The sequence below is a fragment of the Metarhizium robertsii genome (genome assembly GCF_000187425.2).
Source record: "Metarhizium robertsii ARSEF 23 chromosome Unknown MAA_Scf_1, whole genome shotgun sequence".
NCBI lineage: Eukaryota > Fungi > Ascomycota > Sordariomycetes > Hypocreales > Clavicipitaceae > Metarhizium > Metarhizium robertsii.
The window spans coordinates 4,529,366-4,550,694 of record NW_011942149.1 but is presented as its reverse complement, the minus strand read 5'-3'; the positions used below and the strand labels follow the sequence as shown (position 1 = coordinate 4,550,694).

The 21,329-nt window shown below is 54.4% G+C and overlaps 7 protein-coding genes across 7 annotated transcripts; 4 read left to right on the top strand and 3 right to left on the bottom strand.

The window, feature by feature from the left end:
- Positions 1-651: 651 nt before the first annotated feature.
- Positions 652-3,812, top strand: MAA_02175 (immunoglobulin I-set domain-containing protein; the record flags this gene model as incomplete). The annotated part of the gene is made up of 5 exons (XM_007820173.2): positions 652-1,073; positions 1,130-1,737; positions 1,789-1,940; positions 1,994-2,059; positions 2,115-3,812. 5 exons carry the CDS (start codon positions 652-654, stop codon positions 3,810-3,812), a joined length of 2,946 nt encoding a protein of 981 aa, XP_007818364.2.
- Positions 3,813-4,253: 441 nt separating this feature from the next.
- On the bottom strand, positions 4,254-4,973 carry MAA_02176 (NAD(P)-binding domain protein; the record flags this gene model as incomplete). Its single annotated transcript, XM_007820174.1, has 1 exon — positions 4,254-4,973. The coding sequence occupies one exon, from the start codon at positions 4,971-4,973 to the stop codon at positions 4,254-4,256; it is 720 nt and encodes a 239-aa protein (XP_007818365.1).
- A 1,740-nt stretch (positions 4,974-6,713) lies between these two features.
- Positions 6,714-9,360, top strand: MAA_10708 (SET domain-containing protein; the record flags this gene model as incomplete). Its single annotated transcript, XM_011412426.1, has 6 exons — positions 6,714-7,066; positions 7,146-7,835; positions 7,906-8,346; positions 8,410-8,926; positions 8,984-9,045; positions 9,099-9,360. The coding sequence occupies 6 exons, from the start codon at positions 6,714-6,716 to the stop codon at positions 9,358-9,360; spliced, it is 2,325 nt and encodes a 774-aa protein (XP_011410728.1).
- A 478-nt stretch (positions 9,361-9,838) lies between these two features.
- Positions 9,839-10,532, top strand: MAA_02177 (Zinc finger domain-containing protein, RING-type; the record flags this gene model as incomplete). The annotated part of the gene is made up of 2 exons (XM_007820175.2): positions 9,839-9,857; positions 9,955-10,532. The coding sequence occupies 2 exons, from the start codon at positions 9,839-9,841 to the stop codon at positions 10,530-10,532; spliced, it is 597 nt and encodes a 198-aa protein (XP_007818366.2).
- Positions 10,533-10,753: 221 nt separating this feature from the next.
- MAA_02178 (uncharacterized protein) lies at positions 10,754-11,645 on the bottom strand (the record flags this gene model as incomplete). Its single annotated transcript, XM_007820176.1, has 2 exons — positions 10,754-11,202; positions 11,267-11,645. 2 exons carry the CDS (start codon positions 11,643-11,645, stop codon positions 10,754-10,756), a joined length of 828 nt encoding a protein of 275 aa, XP_007818367.1.
- A 735-nt stretch (positions 11,646-12,380) lies between these two features.
- On the top strand, positions 12,381-13,373 carry MAA_02179 (alpha/beta-hydrolase; the record flags this gene model as incomplete). The annotated part of the gene is made up of 1 exon (XM_007820177.1): positions 12,381-13,373. The coding sequence occupies one exon, from the start codon at positions 12,381-12,383 to the stop codon at positions 13,371-13,373; it is 993 nt and encodes a 330-aa protein (XP_007818368.1).
- A 154-nt stretch (positions 13,374-13,527) lies between these two features.
- On the bottom strand, positions 13,528-14,522 carry MAA_02180 (uncharacterized protein; the record flags this gene model as incomplete). The annotated part of the gene is made up of 2 exons (XM_007820178.1): positions 13,528-14,381; positions 14,459-14,522. The coding sequence occupies 2 exons, from the start codon at positions 14,520-14,522 to the stop codon at positions 13,528-13,530; spliced, it is 918 nt and encodes a 305-aa protein (XP_007818369.1).
- Positions 14,523-21,329: the final 6,807 nt, after the last annotated feature.

The following is a 21,329-nucleotide window of genomic DNA, read 5'->3' as shown; positions in this document are numbered from 1 at the left end:
GAAATGTTGGAGTGACTGAGAAGGCAACTCGATCCAGGGACAACTCGCAACACCATTCGGAAAACAGACATAGTGAACCATTTAGCAGCGACCCAACCCCAATTAGCTTGCCAAGGGGAGGCAGTATTGGGGGGAATCAGCTTTGGAGTCGTGTTTCACACAACCCCACCGCATTGCTTCGCTCCCATTTCCCCGCATTTCCGTTGAAGCGCCGTTGAGTTGAAGGGCGTGGAGGGAGCGTGGAGGGAGCGTGGAAGTGCGTGGGGATGTTACGCAGGCGTCTTGCTCGGGTCGTCTTTGTTTATCGTGGAGCTTCTAAGAGTCACTGGTCAAGCCTCATCTGTATAGCTCTTGTTGAAGGGTGCAGGGGATTTCCAATTTTGCCAAGACATCCGCCACTCCCGTGATCCAACACTGGTTGCATGAACCTATCTCGTGTCGATCTGTTGCAGATGGGAGTGTAGCATTTCTGCCACATCCCGACGGCCCCGTGACGTATACAACTACCACTACAACTTTGGCCATTAGTACTTCATTGGAGACATTTCGTATAAAGTCTTTGAATCCAGGAGGCCTGAAGCTCGGTATCACTTCCTCTTTCTTATCTGCGTCAGAATTTGGGTATGCTTTGTGTTTGAATCGTCCGCCAACATGTTTGAACAGCCTGTTGTGACATTTGAGTCGGGCCAAGGATTCAGTCTCATTGGTGCAGACATCCTTATTGATCCTGATGAGTTTGAAGGAGTTCACATTGCAGCCAAGAACCTATCCAAAGACTTTACTAGAGTCACTGGCCAAGGTGGCAATGCAGTTCTGACCACAGCAACTGACCGCGTTGAGTCTAAATCTTGTATTATCGTGGGGACGCTGTCAAAGTCAGCAATAATCAAGAAGCTAGGATCCGACGGGAAAATTGACTTTTCCAGTATTGATGGAAAATGGGAATCCTGGGTCACGCAATGCGTGTCCAATCCAACCGAAGGCTATGACAACGCCTTGGTAATTGCCGGCAGCGACAAGAGAGGTGCTATTTACGGCATATACTCTCTGTCCGAACAGATTGGCGTCTCTCCGTGAGTTTTCAAAAGACCGAAGATTTGAGGTTTTTGTGTTTCTTACATCATGGCAGATGGCATTGGTGGGCGGACGTTCCCCCCAAAGTTCATGACGAAATTTATGCTCTCCCTGTGTCAACCCGCAACGGCGAGCCAAGCGTCAAATATCGAGGCATTTTTATCAATGATGAAGCACCAGGGATGGACTCCTGGGTCCACGAGAAATTCGGCCCCAAGTTTGATTCCAACTTCTACCACCTCGTGTTTGAGCTACTCCTTCGGCTTAAAGCCAACTTTATGTGGCCCGCCATGTGGAGGGGATACCCGTACCCGGGCAGATCATTCTTCGTTGACGATCCCAAAAACCAGGCTCTTGCCGACAGTTATGGGATAGTAATGGGCACTTCTCATCACGAACCAATGCAACGCGCCATGAACGAATGGTCCACCACACAGCCAGAGAACACTTGGAATTGGGAGACCAATAAGGAAAAGGTCACAGAGTACTTTAAATTTGGTGCAGAGAGAGCACGACCCTTTGAGTCGTACATCACGATGGGCATGCGAGCAGAAGGTGACAATCCTATTAGCGGCAGTGACCCTAAGAAGATCCTTACAGAAGTTCTTGATGTTCAAAGAGGTATTATAGAGGAAAATTACGGGAGCAAGGGCGGTGTGATGCGTAAGTTGACGCCCTTCATGTCGTAGTAGCTGGCGCTGATTTCCGTGGAAGAATTGATGGCACTATACAATGAGGTGCAACAGTATTATGACGATGGGCTGGAGATCCCAGAAGACATCACACTTCTTTTCTCTGACGATAATTTTGGCTCTCTGCGCCGATTGCCGAATGAGCAAGAGAAGAAGCGCCCGGGCGGCTCTGGAGTAAGTACTTCTGACGACACACTATATAAATTTCCTAACGTTGGTTCGACCAGTACTACTACCACTTCCAATACACGGGATATCCTCGATGCTATCGGTGGATGAACAGCAACACGCTAGTAAGCTTACATTGTCGAGTACGTAAAATCAGTGTTGTGTTAACATGACATTTAGGGGAAAGCATGGCACCAACTACAACTAGCACATGCCGAAGGCGCAAATCGCATCTGGGTCTTCAACGTTGGCGATCTCAAGCCTTGCGAAGTGCCCATGAGCTTTGGGTTTGACCTTGCTTGGAATGTCCATTCCATCAGCGCCGACTCCTTTCCCCAATATTACGAGGAACTAGCAACGCGAGAATTTGGGCGCAAACACGCCAAGGGTATCGCTAAGGCCTGGTACGACTTTGACCGTCTTGTCGCACTCCGGAAACAGGACCACATCGATGTGAACACATTTATTCTGCTCAAGTACCACGAAGCAGACAATATTGTCGCGCGTTGGAAGACTCTGCTGCAGGATGCGAAGACAATCAACGCCAAGATAGACAAGGAGTACAAATCTGCCTTCTTCCAGCTGGTTCTCCACCCTATCAAGGCATCCTATCTGTGTACCTTGCTCCGAGTAACCCAGTATAGAAACCAACTGTTTGCCAAGCAGCGTCGAAATACTACAAATGTGCTATTCCACCGAAGTCTCGAAATCCTCAACAAAGACCATGATCTTATGATGGAATACCACACTATTAACGGTGGCAAGTGGAACCATATCATGAGACAGCCGCACTACGGATACGGAGATACTGGTGCTCAACCGTCAAGAAATATGATTGACGGCCTATGCTACGTCCAGACTAGAGAGGATTCCAACCCCAGTGTTGGGCATATGGGCATTGCTGTGGAAGGTATTGAAGGCATCAATCCCGGACATATCAATGAGGACTCGGACCGAACTCATCCATCCCGCAAGTGGCTGGAGCCGGGAGTGACTCTCCCCTTTATCACTCCGTACGGCCCGCAGGACCGGTATTTTGAAGTGTTCCACCGCGGAACAAAAGCGTTCTCCTGGGTCGCGAAACCGCAGTACGACTGGATCAAGCTCACTCAGTACCAGGGCCATCTCAAACCTGAAGATGACGATACCAGGGTGGTTCTCACTATTGACTGGACGCAAGTCCCCGCAAATTTTGATGAAAAGGTGTTCATCGAAGTCTTTGGTTCTCGAGATGGCTACGAAAAAGTCCACTTGACTGTGCGCCATAGTCGGGTCCCTGCCGACTTCACTGGCTTCGTTGAAACGAGCGGCCACCTCGCCATCGACGCAGGCAAATGGGCTACATCCCCATATCAGGCTCTTCCAGCCCTAGGCCGCACCGCTGCAGGGTCCGTGACTTTACCAATTGGCACCGACCTGAGCAATCCCGACAACATTCCGTTCCTGCGCTACCCAATATATGTCCTCTCTGATCGCGACAACGCCAACCTCGAGCTGCAATTCAACATGACTCTAGAAACCGACCCGCAGAGCCGCATGGAGTATGACATACGCTGGGACGGCGGAGAAATCAAGCGATACCGCCTCACTGACGACGATCCCGGTAATGACCGCGGCCTCCCGCGAGACTGGAACGTGGCCGTCATGGACTGCGTCTGGAAAAAGTCCCATAACATTGGGCACGCCACAGTCGGCGCTCACACCATTGAGGTGCGATTCCGCAAGCCCAACATGATTCTGGAGAAGCTCGTCCTGGATCTTGGGGATTTGCGGTACACGTACTTGGGCCCCCCTGAGAGCGAGTACGTCGAGGGCACCAGCCGCGCAGCCACCTGCATTAGACACAACGATCGGCTAAGCTTGGATTTGAGATATTAATCTGTTGACATCTCCGTGTATATTCATCTCTTTTGTTTTTAACTTTGGTCAGTCATTCCCGGAAAATAAAAGATGGATACTCGCTAGAAGAAACAATAAACCCTATTTGCTGCTTCCTTCATTCCCATGCCGTAGCATTGTTGAGCAACAGGCGTCATCGCCGTGACAGGTAGAATATTTGCCGAGGTTTTCAGGCATATACAGTATTTTATACTCGTACAACTACGGCATAGGCCTCTTCTCTGCTTTACTCAGCATAACCAGTAATTCAAGCATTAAGAGCAGCAACAGCGTCTGCATATTAATTTAAAACTCTAGTCCGGTAATGACAGCCGTGTAACCGTGAGTACTATTATCCCAGAAGCCAGCCCGGCGCCGCAGTCATCAGCACTAATTCCCAATTACGTCAAACAACCTCAACCCACATTGCAACTCGCACCATTACTTTGAAGATTCCGCAGCCTTGGGCTCCTCCTTCTCAGCGCGTGCCAGTTTCAAAATCTCATGCCCCCCAATGATCCAAAATTTGTCGGGCGCCTTGTTCTCGCCCGCCAGCTGGGCGGCCCTGACAGCCGCCCTGGCAATAGCATCGGCGTCCTGCCCCAGGGCATCCTGGAAGCCGCTGCTGAGCTTGCCCAAGCCCCTCACGGCGGCTTGCGCGAAACCCTCTGCGGCGCGGCTGGTCTCGCGCTCCCCCAGGATCATACCGGGCCGCAGGATAATGGCGTGGTCGAAGCCGAGCTCCCTGACGGCATCCTCCACCCCCTTCTTCATCTTGCTGTAGGGGGCCCAGCCGGACAGGAGGCCGTCGGAGCCGGCGCTGGAGATGAATACAAACGTGGCGACGCCGGCTTCCTTGGCCGCCCTGGCCAGCTCGATGTTGAGGTCGTGGTCAATCTTGCGCTGGTTCTCGAGACCGCCGGCCTGGGCGCGCGTGGTGCCCAGGGCGGAGAAGACGGCGGCTGGGGCGGGCGAGAGGCCGGTCAGCGCGGCGGCCCATTTGGTGGTGTCGGCGTCGACGATGGAGCTGAGGTTCGGCGAGGAGGGCTTGGGGGCGCGGCGGGTGATTGTGTGGACGGGCTTGTAGATGTCGCCGGCTAGGAGGTTGGACAGGATGTGCGAGCCGACGAGGCCGGTTGAGCCGATGACGGCGGCAGACATGGTGATCGAGTACTCGGGTATGGAGGTGGTAAAAATCAGTTCGGCGAGAGGCTTGGATGGAGGATCAAAAAGGCCAGGTTGAGGCGGCAATAGATGGCCGAGTTGTGGGCAAGCTCAAGCCCGTGTCTGAGGTTAAGCTCCCAGAGCTTAAGTTACTGTGACATCTGCCGAGTAGCTTGGGAGGCAAGAGCGGAGTTGGCGGGAGCTAATTCAAGGCGGGACGGAAGGCGCGGCGCTGCATACCTGCCTCCTTAGGCACCTAGGTGGGTACTATATATAGAGGGTACTAACACACAAAGTTATGTGGCGTGGCCATGCCCAGTTTTTGGTGCGGCGGGACATCTAGACTGTCTCGTGCATTTCATCGAGTGCCACGACATACACAACACGCAATGGCCAGTTCAGCAGGGCTAAATAACTGACAAGTTCCGATTGCGCTTGGTAAAGGGATGCAAATACTCCGTACAGACGACTTATCTATGGCCTGATTTGACATTTGGATCTCACAAATAGTATGAACTTGTTGTTGGCAGCGGAATCTAGCCAATCGCCTTACACGGCTGCTCGCACAGGCCATCCCTTTTCGAATTTGATGTATCCATCACAAGGATCGTGGTAGTACAGGATGTGTCTCCAAGATTGTTTCCCTTCACCTTTGCTTTCTTTCTCTTTTCTCCTCTTTCGTTTCGCCTGCCTTCTCTATTCACGGCAGGCTCCGCGAATTAATCTGCAGAAATCGACGCTGCCGGAGCCAGAGGGCAAACTCACCCGTATAAGTAGAACGGACAAGATATTGATCATGCTTATCGCTAGGGCACAAAGACTCATGGGATACAAACCGTGACCAAGGATATTGCTTCGGTACACAGAGCGGGCGTAGAAGTCAAACTTGTTTCAACAAGAATAATTTTAGACTTTATGCTTGAACGATACTCGTATCATGCTTGTAATTTCACTTGGCTACAGAGCGAAACAATACACAAGTTAGTATCAACAAGAATAAGGCGACTGGCCCAGAGCGCCAACTCTACGATTCCTGCTTCATCTCCTGCAAAGTCGACCAGCGCAATCGCATTGACGGGGAAAAGCACACATGCTTCGTGAATCAAGCACCTCAAACTCCTCCTCATCTTACGGCCGACCGGCAATATCGGCACGCCCACGTGCTGAGAAGACGGGACGCTTGTGGATGCGGCGCGACCCTTGCCAAACCAATTCTTTAGCTTGCATCTTCCGGTCCCGAACTATACATATACATACATACATACAAGCATGTAATTTGGCATCTCGTGCCCATAATAACCGGCCGCATGGGACCAAACTGGACCAAATTGCAACAACTTGAGTGTCGTCCGTAATATGCAGTAGAGTAACACACACATGTCCCTGGACATGTCAAATCACGTCGCCAGCCCATCGCAATGCAGCCATTACATATGTATGACAACTGCACGTGTCGCGCACACGCAGGGAATTCGACGCGTAGCTAAATCCGGGACCGTGATGATTGCTAGTCTCTCTGACAACGTTGCCGATATCCGGTACATGGTGCCATCGTCCCTGGTCTAATAGACTTAGCCGGGCCGTTATCAGTCCAATATCCAGTTTGTATCTTCCCAGCCGGTATAAGAAAGACCAGTCCGGGGCGCCAGTCTGTCAAAAATCGCTTTCTCGCGCGTTGTCTCTCCGACTCTGGTCTCTTGACAAGTGAGGCCCTACTCAGCCGACGCAAAAGACATCATGAAGATCGCCGCCGCCGTCATTGTCGGCTCAGCCCTGGCTTCTTCTGCCCAGTCTAAGCCTACAGCTGACGAGAGATACCCGTACAATGGCCCCGATGTCCCCATTGGAGATTGGGTCGACAAGACTGTCGAGGGAAACGGCAAGGGATTTCCCCGTCTGGTCGAGCCGCCTGCTGTGAAGCCTGCCAAGGCGAATCCCAGCAACAACGTCAATGTCATTTCTCTTTCCTATGCGGGCAACGGGGTCAACATTCATTACCAGACTCCCTTTGGTCTCGGCGCCTCCCCTTCCGTGGCATGGGGAACGAGCGCTGGCTCATTGACCAGCATTGTTACTGGATCGAGCCGCTCGTAGGTTTCTTTCCCGAGCATCAAACCATGCCAAATCCAGCATGTCGTGACTCTTCTTGTGCTCTTCTTACACGAATAGGTATGGCCGCACTCCGCCGTGCTCTCGGGTGGCCGTCACCCAATGCAGCCAGTTCTATCATGACGTCCAGATCCGCAACCTCAGCCCCGACACAACCTACTATTACAAGATCCCTGCCGCCAACGGCACCACTGCTTCCGAGGTTTTGAGCTTCAAGACTGCCCGCGAGGCCGGAAGCAAAAGGGCCTTTACTGTCGCCGTCCTCAACGACATGGGGTACACCAATGCCGGCGGCACTTTCAGGGAACTCAACAAGGCCGTCGACGAGGGAGTCGCGTTTGCCTGGCACGGCGGCGACATCTCCTACGCAGACGACTGGTTTAGCGGCATCCTGCCCTGCGCAAGCGACTGGCCAGTGTGCTACAACGGCACCGGCAGCGAGCTCCCCGGCGGCGTTACGCCCGACTATGAGACTCCCCTTCCGGCGGGCGAGGTTCCCAACCAGGGGGGTCCTCGGGGCGGCGACATGAGCGTGCTGTACGAGTCGAATTGGGATCTTTGGCAGCAGTGGATCAACGGCATCTCCATGAAGGTGCCGTACATGGTTCTGCCGGGAAACCACGAGGCTGCGTGTGCGGAATTCGACGGGCCGGGTCAGCTGCTGGCTTCGTATCTGAACAGGAACGAGCCCAACAGCACGTCGCCCAAGTCCAACAAGTTGACGTACTACAGCTGTCCCCCGTCACAGCGGTAAGCAAGCCTGGGCTTCATCGGATTCGACCTCGGGCGGTTGACAAAGTGGCTAACCGTGGGAGGAAAGAAACTACACTGCCTACCAGCACCGCTTCCGCATGCCCGGCCGAGAATCCGGAGGCGTAACCAACTTCTGGTACTCGTTCGACTACGGCTTGGCCCACTTCATCTCCTTCAATGGCGAGACGGACTATCCCTACAGCCCCGAGTGGCCGTTTGCGCGGGACGTCAGGGGTGGTGAGTCCACGCCCAAGGAGAACGAGACCTTCATCACCGACAGCGGTCCATTCGGCGCTGTTGACGGGAGCATCTACACCAAGGAATCGTACGAGCAATACCGCTGGCTGGAGAAGGACCTTGCCAGTGTCGATAGGGAAAAGACACCATGGGTCATCGCCATGAGCCATCGACCCATGTACAGTTCACAGGTGTCGGCGTACCAGAAAAACATGCGGGATGCGTTCGAGGGCCTGTTCTTGAAGTACGGTGTTGATGCGTACCTGTCTGGGTAGGTTCAAACCATGGAACCGCGATCCATGTGAATAGCAGCTGATTTTAATCCCCCATCAAGCCACATTCACTGGTATGAGCGAACGTTTCCCCTCGGGAACAACGGCACCATCGACAAGGCCGCGATTATCAACAACAACACGTACCGCACCAACCCCGGCAAATCCATCACGCACATCATCAACGGCATGGCTGGCAACATTGAGAGTCACAGCACTCTTTCCAAGGGCCAGTCTCCGCTGAACATTACCTGCGTGCTGGACCAGTCACATTACGGGTTCAGCAAGCTGACCATTCACAATGAGACGGTGCTGACGTGGTCGTTTGTCAAGGGGAGCGACGGGAGCAGCGGCGACGACTTTACCCTCGTCAAAAAGGGGTCCGGTTCTGGCGGCCGCAATTCGACTATGACTTCTCAGTCTGTTATTGCTGCCACGGATAAGACGACCGGCACAAGCACAAGCACCGCTGCTGCGGGTGGCATCACCACCGTCACCGAGGTGGTCAACTCTTATACCACCTACTGCCCTGGCTCGACGACGTTTACGCAAGGTCCCAGGACATATGTTGTGTCCGAGGTAAGCAAAACTTGCGTATCGACTTCCAGTTCCATTGACGTTGATGGGTTTTTTCAGGCGACTACCTTGACGATTACCGACTGTCCTTGCACTCTGACGCACACCAAGTCTCTGCCAAGGTATGCTCGTTTAACCAGGCGCTAAAAAATACAATCGCTGATGGGATAATTAGCGCCGGCATTTCACCCGCCGTCATCTCCGGCAACAGAACGGCTGCTCCGTCCGGAAACGTCCCCGACAAAACCGAGGGCGGCTCGAGCCTTGCGCATCTCACATCCGGAGGTCAGCAGCCTACTCCTGCAGGACCTACATCCAGCCCAGTGGGAGCTGCGGGCACGACTGCTTCCGTGTTTGTAGCCCAGGGCGGTCGAGTTGGTGCGGATGCTTCTCTTGTTGGATTTGTAGCTCTTGCTGCGGCTGCGGCTCTGATGTAGGCAACGAGAGGTTGTTCTTCAAGGCGGCATTCCTTGACGTGCAGTTTCGGCGGTGATTCAACAAGAGCCTCGAATTGTGTAGTTTGTTTCAATAAAAATGCATAATGGCAGTGAGCTCTAACAACGGATGGATGTAATGTGCAAATTCGACCATGTGGCTCCTAGATAGAGGCGAACTTGTACTTGCCCAGGGAACCGACATGGTGCGGGACCCTGAAAGCACCCGCCGCCGCCGCCGCCCCCACCCGACACGACGTCAAGCTGCTCGGGAGCTCCTTCCCTCCGCCTCCAAGCTCTCAGCTAGATGTAACTACACCGGACGACTTGCGACGCCCGTCGTCTGCCTACTGCCGACCCCAACACGAGCACCAACGGCCACCATCTCACGATTCCCCTTCCCAACCCAAACCACCATCCCACCCGCCGCCCATTCACTCGCTCTGCAAGTCCGAAAAAAACCACCCATCACGCCGCAGCCATGGCAACACAATACGAGGGTAAGTGCTCCCCCCCCCCCCCCTCCCCCTCCCTCCCCCCCCCCCTAAAAAAAAATGGTCGGAGTTGTTCCTCCCACGAGACTAAACAGCCCACCAGTCGAGCACAACGTCCAGTTCGCAGAGACGCAGCCGCGCTCCCGCCGCGTAAACATGGACTCGTTCTTCTCGCTGCTCAACCGCGTCAGCGACTCGGGCACCGCCACCCCGCACAACAACCCGCACGCGACGCCCACGCTGCCCGACATGGCCAACATCTTCCGCCTCCTCCAGGACCAGATGCAGACCCTGGCGAGCACGGCCCCGACCGCCGAGAACCGCACCTTCCTCATGGACCTGGTCGACACGCTGGACGGGGACATCCTCGACCCGCCCGACCGCCTGCGCGGCGTCGGCCAGGAGTTCCTCGACGCGCTGGACCGCGTGGGCCGCAAGACGCTGCGCGCCGACGACGACTGCGCCATTTGCAAGATCCCCTACCTCGAGGACCCGTACTGCCTTGTCGTGGAGCTGCCGTGCAAGGGCGCCCATCGGTTTGACCTCGAGTGCGTCGGGCCGTGGCTCAGGAGCAAGGGCACGTGTCCCATGTGCAGGGAGGAGATGGGCAAGAAGAAAGTTGCTGCTGTGCAGGAGGACGAGGACGAGGACGAGGACGACATGGACATGATTTACGCGTAGAACGGGGTTGGATGCGGATATTTGGCGTACGGAGTGTGTTTTACTGCCTTGAGTGTGAAATAAAAAGTATTGACGTCGTCGTCATAGTATATATATAAAGAGGAGGGGGGACAAGATACCACGCTTATGAGATTTTTTTGCTTTAGTGAAGCGCCGTATATTGGCAGTCTATCGAGTGGTACAGCCACAAGTTTTGGCAAGTCGTGTATAACCCCCCCTTCTTAGTTGCCCTCAATTTTCTTCATCGTTTCCAAGGCCTTCTGCGCCTTCTCCTTGGCCGCTCCGCTCCCAGCCGTAGCACCCAAAACTCCAATCCTCTCGCGCCAGAAATTCCACCGGTCGCTGCTCAACCCCGAAGCCTCAATCTTGAGCAAAGATCCAGGCTTCAAGGCCCGCTGTTCCATCGCGTCCAGTTGCTGGGCCTGCCGTCCGTTGGCAAACAGCTCCTTGCCGGCGTGAACAATCCACTCGTATGCCGTGGCGATCCTCGTGTCCTTGGCGTTTGGTCGATCCTCGGGTGGTTCTTCCAGGCCAGAGCGCAGCTCCCAAATGCCCAGATTCACCCACGGCTGCAGCGAAGCGCCGTATATTCTCGCCGCAAAGGAGTTGAGCGAGATCCATTCCTGAATGGTGGCATTGTCCTTTTCTGAGCCATCGAAATCGGGAGACACTACAACCACCGGCTGTTAACTACGATGCGCTTTGATTCAAAGAAGAAGGGGGGGGATACACACAATTCCACTCGTCTCTCATGACGGGTCCAAGCATGGGCAGTTCACTCCAAACTCGCGTCTTCTGCCCCCACATCTCAACCTCTTCGTCGCGCTTGTTTTTGAGCTTCCCGACGGTCGTGACGAGGAGCTGCTGACGGGCATCATCGGCGGGTATCTTCTTGGCCACGGCGACGAGGAGCGTCCAGAAGCTCCAGAGGAAGCCTTCGGCCGCGGAAACGTCAGAGGGGTAGAGCTTGTCGATCTCGCCGGCGGTGGTTTCGGCCGAGAGCTCCGTGGGGGCCAGCTCGTTGATGGCATTGGAGAGGATGGATATGATTTTAGGCTCATACTCTGAGGAGGAGTCCTTGTTGAGCGAGCTGATGTCGATGGGGGGAGGCATGGTTGGCGGTTGTGTGGCGCGACGGCGACGTTGGAATGACGATGGCGGGGCTGAAGCTATCGGAAACGGAGGGGCTCTGTTGGATGTTGATGGTCGTGTTTGAATGGGGGTAAAGGAAGGAAATGGTTTCGTATAGAGCGTGGGGGATAGAAGATTGAAGTTGGAGTCGTTTTGTGTGTGTATCGCACCACGAACGAGCCACGCCGCTTTCTTTGTTCGTTCCAGTCGGATGGAGGACAAGAGAGATGGTGGGCAGCACATGTTGCAGCGTAAACTGTGGCGTGAGCTGCGTCACTGGCTGACGGGAGGCCTGGAACGAAGGCCTGGATGCGGGGCAGCTTCAATCGGGAGGCGGAAGGACAAGTCTGTTTGATGCATGTGGATATAGTTTGTCCCGCCCGGCTGCTGGGGCGCTTGGCAAACAAATACATCTCTTTAGTTGCGGAATGGCTCATGGAGACTCGCTTACCTAAGAAATTTGTATGGGAGTGGAGTTCTCCACGAGCCATTCCGCAACTAAAGAGATACTAGTCTAGTCTGGTCAAGTAGTATTTATTAGAAACTGCACATTCACCTTGTTCCCGCGTCGAAAACGCTGTCGTCCTGGCTTCTAGAACAGAAACTCCCTTTTGTCTGCTAAGAGCTGGTACCGTTGACCTCTTCTTCCGCACAAGCCACCATTCAGCGTGTCTGCCACGCCTGTCCGACCACATCCGACGTTTGAGCCACTCAGCAATGCCAATGGCCGATATCCACCACAGCTGGTCGTCCACGCCGTGGGAGCGGCAGCATCACCTTGCAGTGCCCATGTTGCACAAGTCTCGCGTCCCCTACACACGTCCGTCCAACAGTCTCCAGCACGTCCATGTCTGGGTCCCGACCAAGTATGCACCGGAAGAGCCCAGAGCCCCCTCGCCGTCGTGGCTCCCTCCCCCCGACACCACACTCTGGATCATCTACATCCACGGCGGCGCCTGGCGAGATCCGCTCGAGACGGCCGACGACCTGGCGCCCACGCTGAAGAGCCTCTCCCCGGCCTGGCTCGCCTCCCGCGAGGCACCCGTCGCCTTCGCCTCGGTCAGCTACTCTCTGTCGCCGTACCCGCAGCACGCGACGCACCCGAGCGCGCCGTCCGACCCGAGCCGCAATGCCACGCACCCCAGGCACATCCTCGACGTGCTTTCCGCCATCTCCTACCTCCAGAGCGCCGCCGGCTTCGGGAGCAACTACATCCTGGCGGGGCACAGCTGCGGCGCCACGCTGGCGTTCCAGGCCGTCGTGAACCCGGCGAGATGGGGAGTCGACCCGGACACGGCACCCGTCCAGGCGCCGCAGGTGGTCCTCGGCCTCAACGGGCTCTACGACATGCCCAAGATGGTGGCGCGCCCGGGCCATGGCTACCGCCAGCACCGCGAGGTCTACGAGCAGTTCACGAGGGGCGCCTTTGGCGACGACGAGCGCGTGTGGAGGGCCGTCAGCCCCGTCTACATAGAGGACTGGGCGCGGGAGTGGCCCGGCGGGAGACACGCGCTGCTCGTGCAGAGCCGCGAGGACACACTGGTTCCGTTTTCCGAGGCCGAGGCGTTGGAGGCGAGCCTGTTGAAGTCCAAGGGCGAGCGGCTGAGCGTCGAGCTGGTCCAAGGGCGCGGCGACCACTATGACATCTGGAGGCAGGGCACGTTGTTTGCGGAGATGCTGACGCGAGCCATTGACGTGTCGGGACTGTAAGAGTTGTCCTGTATTCATAATCGCCCCCGAAGGCAAAATGAGAAGAAGAGAAAAGAAAGTATTCCACATCCATGACCGAGTATAAACCGCCGCACATACATGTCTTGACAAGAAGAATCCTCGGCGTAGAAACAAAAAAAACACCGCCATCCGATCATGCAATGGACATCTTCATGCCGCCGTTTGCGCAAACCACGCTGCCGGTAGTCCAGCCCGCCTCCTCCGAGCACAACATGTCGATGGTCCCGGCAATCTCCCCCGTGAGGCCGGGCCTCCTCCCCGCCATGCCCTCGCGCACCGTCTTGTCGAACCTCGCTGCGTCGTCGCCCACCGCGTCCAGCACGCCCCTGTCCCCGTGGTACGCGGCCAGCGGCGCCGCATCCACGTACGGCTGGTTGATGCTCCAAAACGCGCCGCCTGCCTGGGCGTACATGTCCCCCCACGCCGGGCCGGGGTTCACCGCATTCACCGTCGCCCTCTCGGCCAGCTCCCTGCTCCAGGTGCGCGTCATGGCCTCGACGGCCGCCTTGCTCCCCGCGTACACCGACTGGCCCTGGTACCCGATGGACGAGCTGACGCTCGAGACGTTGACGATGCGGCCCGAGCGGTCGGTGGGCAGGAACGGCGCCGCGGCCTGCGTGAGGAGCAGCGGCGCGAGCACGTTGACGGCGTACACGCGGCCGAACTCGTCGGCGGTGATGGGGCCCAGCGCCGCGTCGTTGAGGTGCTGGTTGGACGCCACGCCGGCGTTGTTGATGAGCGTGTCGATCTGGAACGTGCCCGAGGGGCTGTAGGCGGCAAAGAGCGCGCGCGCGGCGGATATTATTTGCGGCGCGGCCGCGGACGGGTCGGAGAGGTCGGCTTGGACCGAGGCGCACCGGACGCCGTGCGACGTCGAGAGCTCCGCGACGAGGGCCTCGGTGCGCGCCTTGGAGGACTCGGATGTGTATGCGAGGACGAGGTTGGCGCCCTTGGAGGCTAGACGTCTTGCTACGGCTTCTCCGATTCCTGTATTCCGAAAATGTGGTCAGTCGACAAGCGGGCGGGAAGAGGTGCTTGTGGTCCGTGGACGGGGGAGGACAAACCCCGCGAGCCGCCGGTGACGATGGCCAGCTTGTTCTCATACGGTCGTGACAGTCGTTTCGCCATACTGGGGGCTTTGGTCAAGTACACGGAGATTCCTGCTTGACTATGGAATCTTCAAATTCAAGTTACATGCGCGCGACCAGCGATATATATCTTGAATGTTCCCTGGCACGGGAGCCGTCATGTCAAACCGCGGGGCAAATGGGGCCCCATGGCGGGGTGCTGCCTCCCGATAGCGGGTCTGCGCTGGGCAGCATCAAACATTGAAATAAGCGCTCCAACGACAACTGAGTTCAGCTATCGAGAGGAGCCTGCTGCTACCCTAGACTCCACTTGCTCTCCAGCTGTTTCCCAACATTGAAGCTTGCGAAACGGGGTTGAGAGCTGGTTTATGACTTTATTCGGCTGGTGGCGTCGCTTTGGTGCAACATGATGAAATCCAAGACATCTTGTGGGATGCGCATTGTCCCGTATGAGCATGTTCCCTGAAGGCCAGGCAATGGAACCGCGCCAATAGCGACCCGTCGCCCTACCATCCCTGACACTGCTCCCGGATGCCAAACTCTATCAAAGCGGCACTCATCCACGAGGATAGTAAATTTATGCTTATAGGGCAAGATACCGCTGTCATAGTTCGTGATATGTCGTTTCATGTTGACACGTAAAGGGGGTCCGCTAGGCGTCGATGGTGACTAGTATTCATACGAGAGACACCTTGCTACCTGCCGAACATTCTCTTGGCCATCACACCAAGCCTATTAAATTCCATTCTGTTGAATTGGGCGTATCGGGGCCTTGGTAGACCTGAGCCATAGCGTACATGCTCTCCGCGGAGGGCTTGGAGCTGTTCGATTAGCCGGGTCGACATAACCTTCTAATATTGCAGGCCACTGTCGAGTGTGATGTCGAGTAAAATGTACAAGTCTTCTCTTCTATAGCGCGCATGTGTATATTTTAGCTGTTAACAGGAGGGCATAGAAAGTGCAAATTTGCTCCTAAATGAGCATCGTCTACTTTATATTTGAAACGCCAGTGATTCGGTAATCAGGGCTGAGACGGAAGCCCAAATGATTCGGATATACAAAAGCTGACTTCAAACAGCTGCCACATACAATGAATGGCCAGTGACATCGAGGCATGTCGCAGAAACTCGTCACCTTGATGGCCTTTTGCAAATGGGCTTGCATTTGTGAAGCAGCTCAATAAAGCGCTTGTGTGCTCCGTCTGGTCTAGCTATCCGGATGCCCATGAGTCACAGCGAAATGCCTTCCTCTCTGCATCCGGTTTGAGTCCGTCGTCCCCTGGCCAATGTTGTCCGCAATGGCAAAGCAGTGGCTGCCAACCACCACAGGGTCTGCAATTTAGTGCTTGATCTCTGATGTTTGAGGATCTGAACTGCGGCTGATGCGTGAGCCACGGTTCTCCACGGTTTGCAGATCGGTTGCATTGACTTGACTCTACAGTAGCATCCTGACAGCCCATCGCCTGCCGGTCGTCAAGCCTCGATTTCTCGACTGGGAAGGCCCTTGTTGGTTAGAACATGTCTTCAAGGAAGCTGATATTTTGATCCTTGCAAATTTCGGGGTAATGTAGCTGTTTGGATTCTTGGACGAAGACCATGCACCAACCAGCCAAGTCATCTGGGGGATGGGGCATAGGAGGACCAGAAAACATAGAATCCAGGTTGCAAACAAAGAACGGGCCGTTTCTAGCTTTGGTACAATATGCAAGACTTAGCGCGGCGCCTCCAGCCTCTGTCATTGTCATGGCACACTCATTAATTGGCTACATGTACTGTCAGCGATTGATGCCCCTGGAAGAAGCTCAAGCATCGTGGACGTCATGGGCAAGATACCAGGGTTCTTCCGGTTTCGCTCATGCTTACTGGTATCAGCCATATCTGGAAATGACTTGCCGGGCTGAGGCATACCGCCGCAAATCAACCCGGTTTCTGAAACAAGATACTACTATCAAATTACGTACTCTGAATCAGCCGCCGCTCTGGCCGCAAAGAGAAGGACCACTGCATGCGGCTGCATGGCTAAAGATGGCTATTGACCACGGTAACTGGAATGTAATGCGACTGGTTGGATGGAGAAGTTCGCCCGTAAGCTCGCCATGTTGGCTCTAAGAGAGAGTGTTGGGGGTGGTCCATGATGTTGCTCCAGAAGGATGACACCATGCGCGAAACGTGCTCTATAAAACGTCCTTGATACGATCTGTAATTTAACCTGTAGTATGGTAATGAGCTAAGCTGCATTCCGTGCGCTCGAGTCCGGATGTCGGGGGAGCAATGGCAATGCACTGGTTAGCACACTTTGTCTACTTAGTTAGGTAGTTATCAAACTGAGTAGATTCGTTTCGGAAAGGATGGCAACAGACAATTCTGTCCGTACATCACTGATTTAGCTTGGTAGTGATCACCACCTTACTTGTACATACATACAGACCTATCGGCCAAACTTGGCATATAGCCTGATCCTGACCACTGGAGAGCACCACAAAGTGGATGCGCGATCGGATCTAAAGGACGAGCCGCCATTTGCGCGGTTGTCTTTGCGACGGCGGCCAATAGCTCGATAAAGCGCAATTGATTTGATGGCGCAAGGTGAGTCCCGCGGATCGGCTCGACGCGGTCGCATTGAGGCCCGACGGCTGGGGTGTACTCCTGTACTGCCGTTGTGATTCCAACGCAACTGTATCGTCAACCTTTAAACAGAGATACACTTGTCTGGCTATTGACGTACAAGTCATCTTACGAAGTGCGGTTCCACGGGCGTATAGGTATATGTACCCCAGATCGTGAATTGATGTAGATGACACCGGACAGTTTGTTGGGAAAAGCAACTAGCGCCACTGAAACTCGGCTGTTGACGCTTGTATGAAGAGCCGCACCAGGGGCAGAGTTTCCCTTTGCCAAGGGCCCGCTTTGATCTTGATACAATTATGGTGTTTTGCTCCTCCTGCTTGTACGTCGAACTGGAGTGACTGTAGAAGTTGCTGTTCCCTCAAATCTTGCTGCTTAGGACAACTAAGCTTATAACTGTGATTTGTGGTGGCGCTGCTGGTGGATAAATGATTGTACCGAGTCTTTGGCAAGACACTTACCCATCACCCGACGCTTCCTATCGTGGCATATGTTTTGATAATTAGCAGCCAAAGATATCCCCTTCCTTAACCAGCCTGCTCGCTAAATTGGGTGACTAGGTGCGGCTATCCATATTGGTGGGCAATCAATCAAGAACAGTGTCATAGTACAGAAACAGAACCAAGAAACATCCAGAGTACAGAGTAGTACACTCATTTAAGTGACCCAGAAAACAATAAAATTAGGGCGTCTCCGGACCACTCATGTCAGTAACAACAGTGACATTCAGAGGTCGAATACTGTCGACTCCTCTCGCAGGGCGCAAACGGGCGCCCTCGCTTCAAGCCCTTGGACCAACAACCCTCTTGGGGCTTTTGCGACAGCCAAGGGCATAAAGGCACGCTGTTGTGTACTCCTAGCTCCCTAATCATACGGAGTAGACCGCCTCATGATGATGGGCAAGCTGGCAACCCCTGGCCTCCTGCACCACTTAAAAAAAAAGTGATTTGCATGGGCCAGTGCTACATAGTGGCTTGCTGGGATCGACAGGACACGTGGGCCAGCAGGGATTGAAACCAAATTGGCAGCCAAGTTTAGCAGCCAACCAGCGTGGGGGACTTTGAGCAATCGCCAAGTCCCATCAAGTAGTATGAGCATCCCGTATTGGATTTCTGGTCGTGATGGTATCACGAAGGAGGGATTGTTGAGTTTGGAGGATTTGGTATGCCGTGAAAATTTGTAGTTCTATTAGTGATGTTTGCTTGTTGTAGCGGGAGAATGCTTACCAGCTCAACGACCACACTTCTTTTTGCTTGTTTCGTTTTACATATCTATTCCATTGACCGCAAGCCCTTTGTGCATTGTCGCGCTCAAATTCACATATTGAGTAGAGAACTAGGGTCGCGTCTTCCACACACATGGCTTGTTGTAAGCAAGGCTCCGTATAAGCATCTCAGATGCGATCAATTCCCTTAAGCCTGAATCTGCATAAGCCCATATGACTATGCCTGGACTTCGCGTTGACACTGCATATTATATCAGCTATTGCATGTCGGCTGACTGATCCTGCCGCACTTTGGAGCGGGATGACAGGATATAATCCTATGCCTCGACAGTTTGGGCATGATGTTTGTACCCAACAAAACGATGAGGAGACACCTACGTTGAACCCTGGTTAACTAGCGATGTGTACACCTGGATATTTCGGCGGATAGAGACACTCATTGTTAGGGCGGTACGGAAATTGCCGTATGGGGCAATAGAGACGAGACCAGATAATATCAGGCGACATGATGGCGGAACACTTCAAATACTGTACAATGTTAGCGTGTTGACGGAGGGAAAAAATTGAGACGAACTCTCGAGTGCTGTCTCTTGATACCGCGCTAACACACAGTCCAACGCCTGGCCCGATGAGGAGGGATCGCTCCTTCCAATCTTGCGGTTTCCTAATAAGTGTTCCTGTACTATTACTGGCAAGCTTCTGCAATGTCTAACTGGGACCCCTGCTCTTTACTCCGTGCCTAGAGAGAAAGAGGACATCTGGAGGGCCATCCCATTTATTTCACCCTGCCTCAATCTGGCAAACTATGCGGTTGGCTTCAACAGGCTTCCAGCCAACCCCAACTCGGCCTATGACCCAGATCTTTGCTTATCGGGCTTGAATAATGTCTTTGCTCTCTTCTTCCTTTCCGTTCCGCTACCCCGAGCTCAAATCCAACTATCTCCGAATTCAGCGATCTAAGCAACCACTCAAGCCGCTCAGAAAATGATCATCATCGTCATCATCGGCCACGCCGACCCAAGCCTCGAGAGAAGATTGGACCCTCACCTCGGCCTGGGCGCCCGGTCCGCTCTTTAGGACCATTTCGGGGCCCCTTCTCCACTCGGTCTTTGCGAGTGCCAGCCTTGTGAGGGTACAGATTCCGCCACTGCCACTAGTACTAGTATGTTGAGACCCTTGCACTTTGCTGGGAGCAATCTAATTGTACGTAGTCTCAAGTTTGTGTGTGAGGATGCTCTGTATGTACTTGGCAGAATATCCCGATATGTACGGAGTACATACATCCGGGTTCCTCTGCCAGGTGCTGGTGGACTACAAGACGCTAAGGATACAATGGCTTGCCGAAGTCTATTCTCCATGGAGTAACTACCTCCGGCTTTGTGGTGGCAATCTCGTACTACTACGATCAACCTGACTAAAGATACCTACCGAGGCGTCCATGGCCACTCGAAAGACCAAAATGCCGGCTACCCAAACTCAAAAATTTAGAGAAAAAGAAAATTCTCTCAAAAGGGCGATACGGTGGTATGCCAAGGGACACTAGAATAATGGCTACTATTTTCCGAGGCTTTCAAGCAAGCAGGGCGGCAAAAAATATCATATCGAGTCTCCGCAAAACGGGATGAGTCTTCACAACTCGATTCTCTAATGGAATGATAAGATGTCGTTCTAGGAAATCGGGGGGGGGGGGGGGGGGGAGTGACATCTGATGGGCGGCTCAACCAAACATCGTGCCGAAGCATCGCAGCCATGAGGACGTCCTTGTTCCCTCTGGAAAATTCGAGCCTCCTAGCTGCCGTGATGTCGTTGTCTCACAGGCCAGGGAGCGACCAAGCCTAGGAACAAGTCTGGAACAGTACCAGAATGTCTGCAGAAGCAATGGAAGGTTTGCCGAGACCCCCAGGCGCCGCCATTGACTCTTCGATACAGTCGATATAATGTACATATGTATGTACTCAAGTGCAGAGGCATAACGACACTCACTGGGCGCACCCCATGCCTTGTTCAATGACGCTTGTAATGTTTGCAAAGCTCGGTCCTTCAAGAGGGCTCAGGACTCAGGCATTGGCGTGCTGCAACGGCTTCCATTCTTCGCGTGGGAGCGTGGCAGCGTGGGCACCCCTGCATTAGCAGTGGGGTGGTTCAATGGCTCTGGGAGCACAAGTCACCATGATTGATGGTTGTTTTACGACGTATTGTACGGAGTAGGGGGGGAGCACATTGAACAAATCAGCAGCAGCATGCATGCAGCCAGCAATCACTAATCGACACCATCATATGCAGTTTGCTTCATGTTTGGATCACCGGTACGACCATACACTGCGACACTGCGGCACTACGGCACCTTACCACCGCGGCACGGCCACCTGAACCTGTAGAGGTGCGCGCCAGGCGGTGGACGGAGTCATCATGGACCAAGTGTCTGGTGCACATGCTGGCCTTATACGGGTTTGGGGGGCTGGCGCTGGGCTCCCGAGCACCCAAGATTCGAGGTGCATGTTTGCAATCATGCAAGATGAAGCGCAATTTGTGGACCAGGAGTCGACCAGTCCATGACGGTAGATGGCCTATCAACCTATGTACTCGGTATGTCTTGTTTCAATGTCCGGCCGCTCCCTGTCGTGTACCCGACCGCGGGAGTTGGTGGTGTGGCACATGTTGCCTGTGCCTGTCTGTGTCTGCATCTACATCTGGTGCCGGGTCTGGCAACCATGGTGCATGGCCAAGGATGCAGGATGCAGGCCCTGTGCTCTGTGCTCTGCGCTCTGCTTCAATGCTCACGATTTGAGTCCTCAAGTGTTGCCCATGGTTGAGGTGAAAGCGCATCCGTCTGTTTAAAAGCTCCCGGCCGCCACCGGAGCCCACTTTGGCCAGCTTAAGACCCTCAAGGTTTGGGCTGTGCAACGTCGACGGCAATTCCCATGGCTGGCACAAGGCCGATGTCCCCATCTCGCCTCCCCACAACCTACGGTCGACTTTTTCTCGAAGCCTGTCGGAT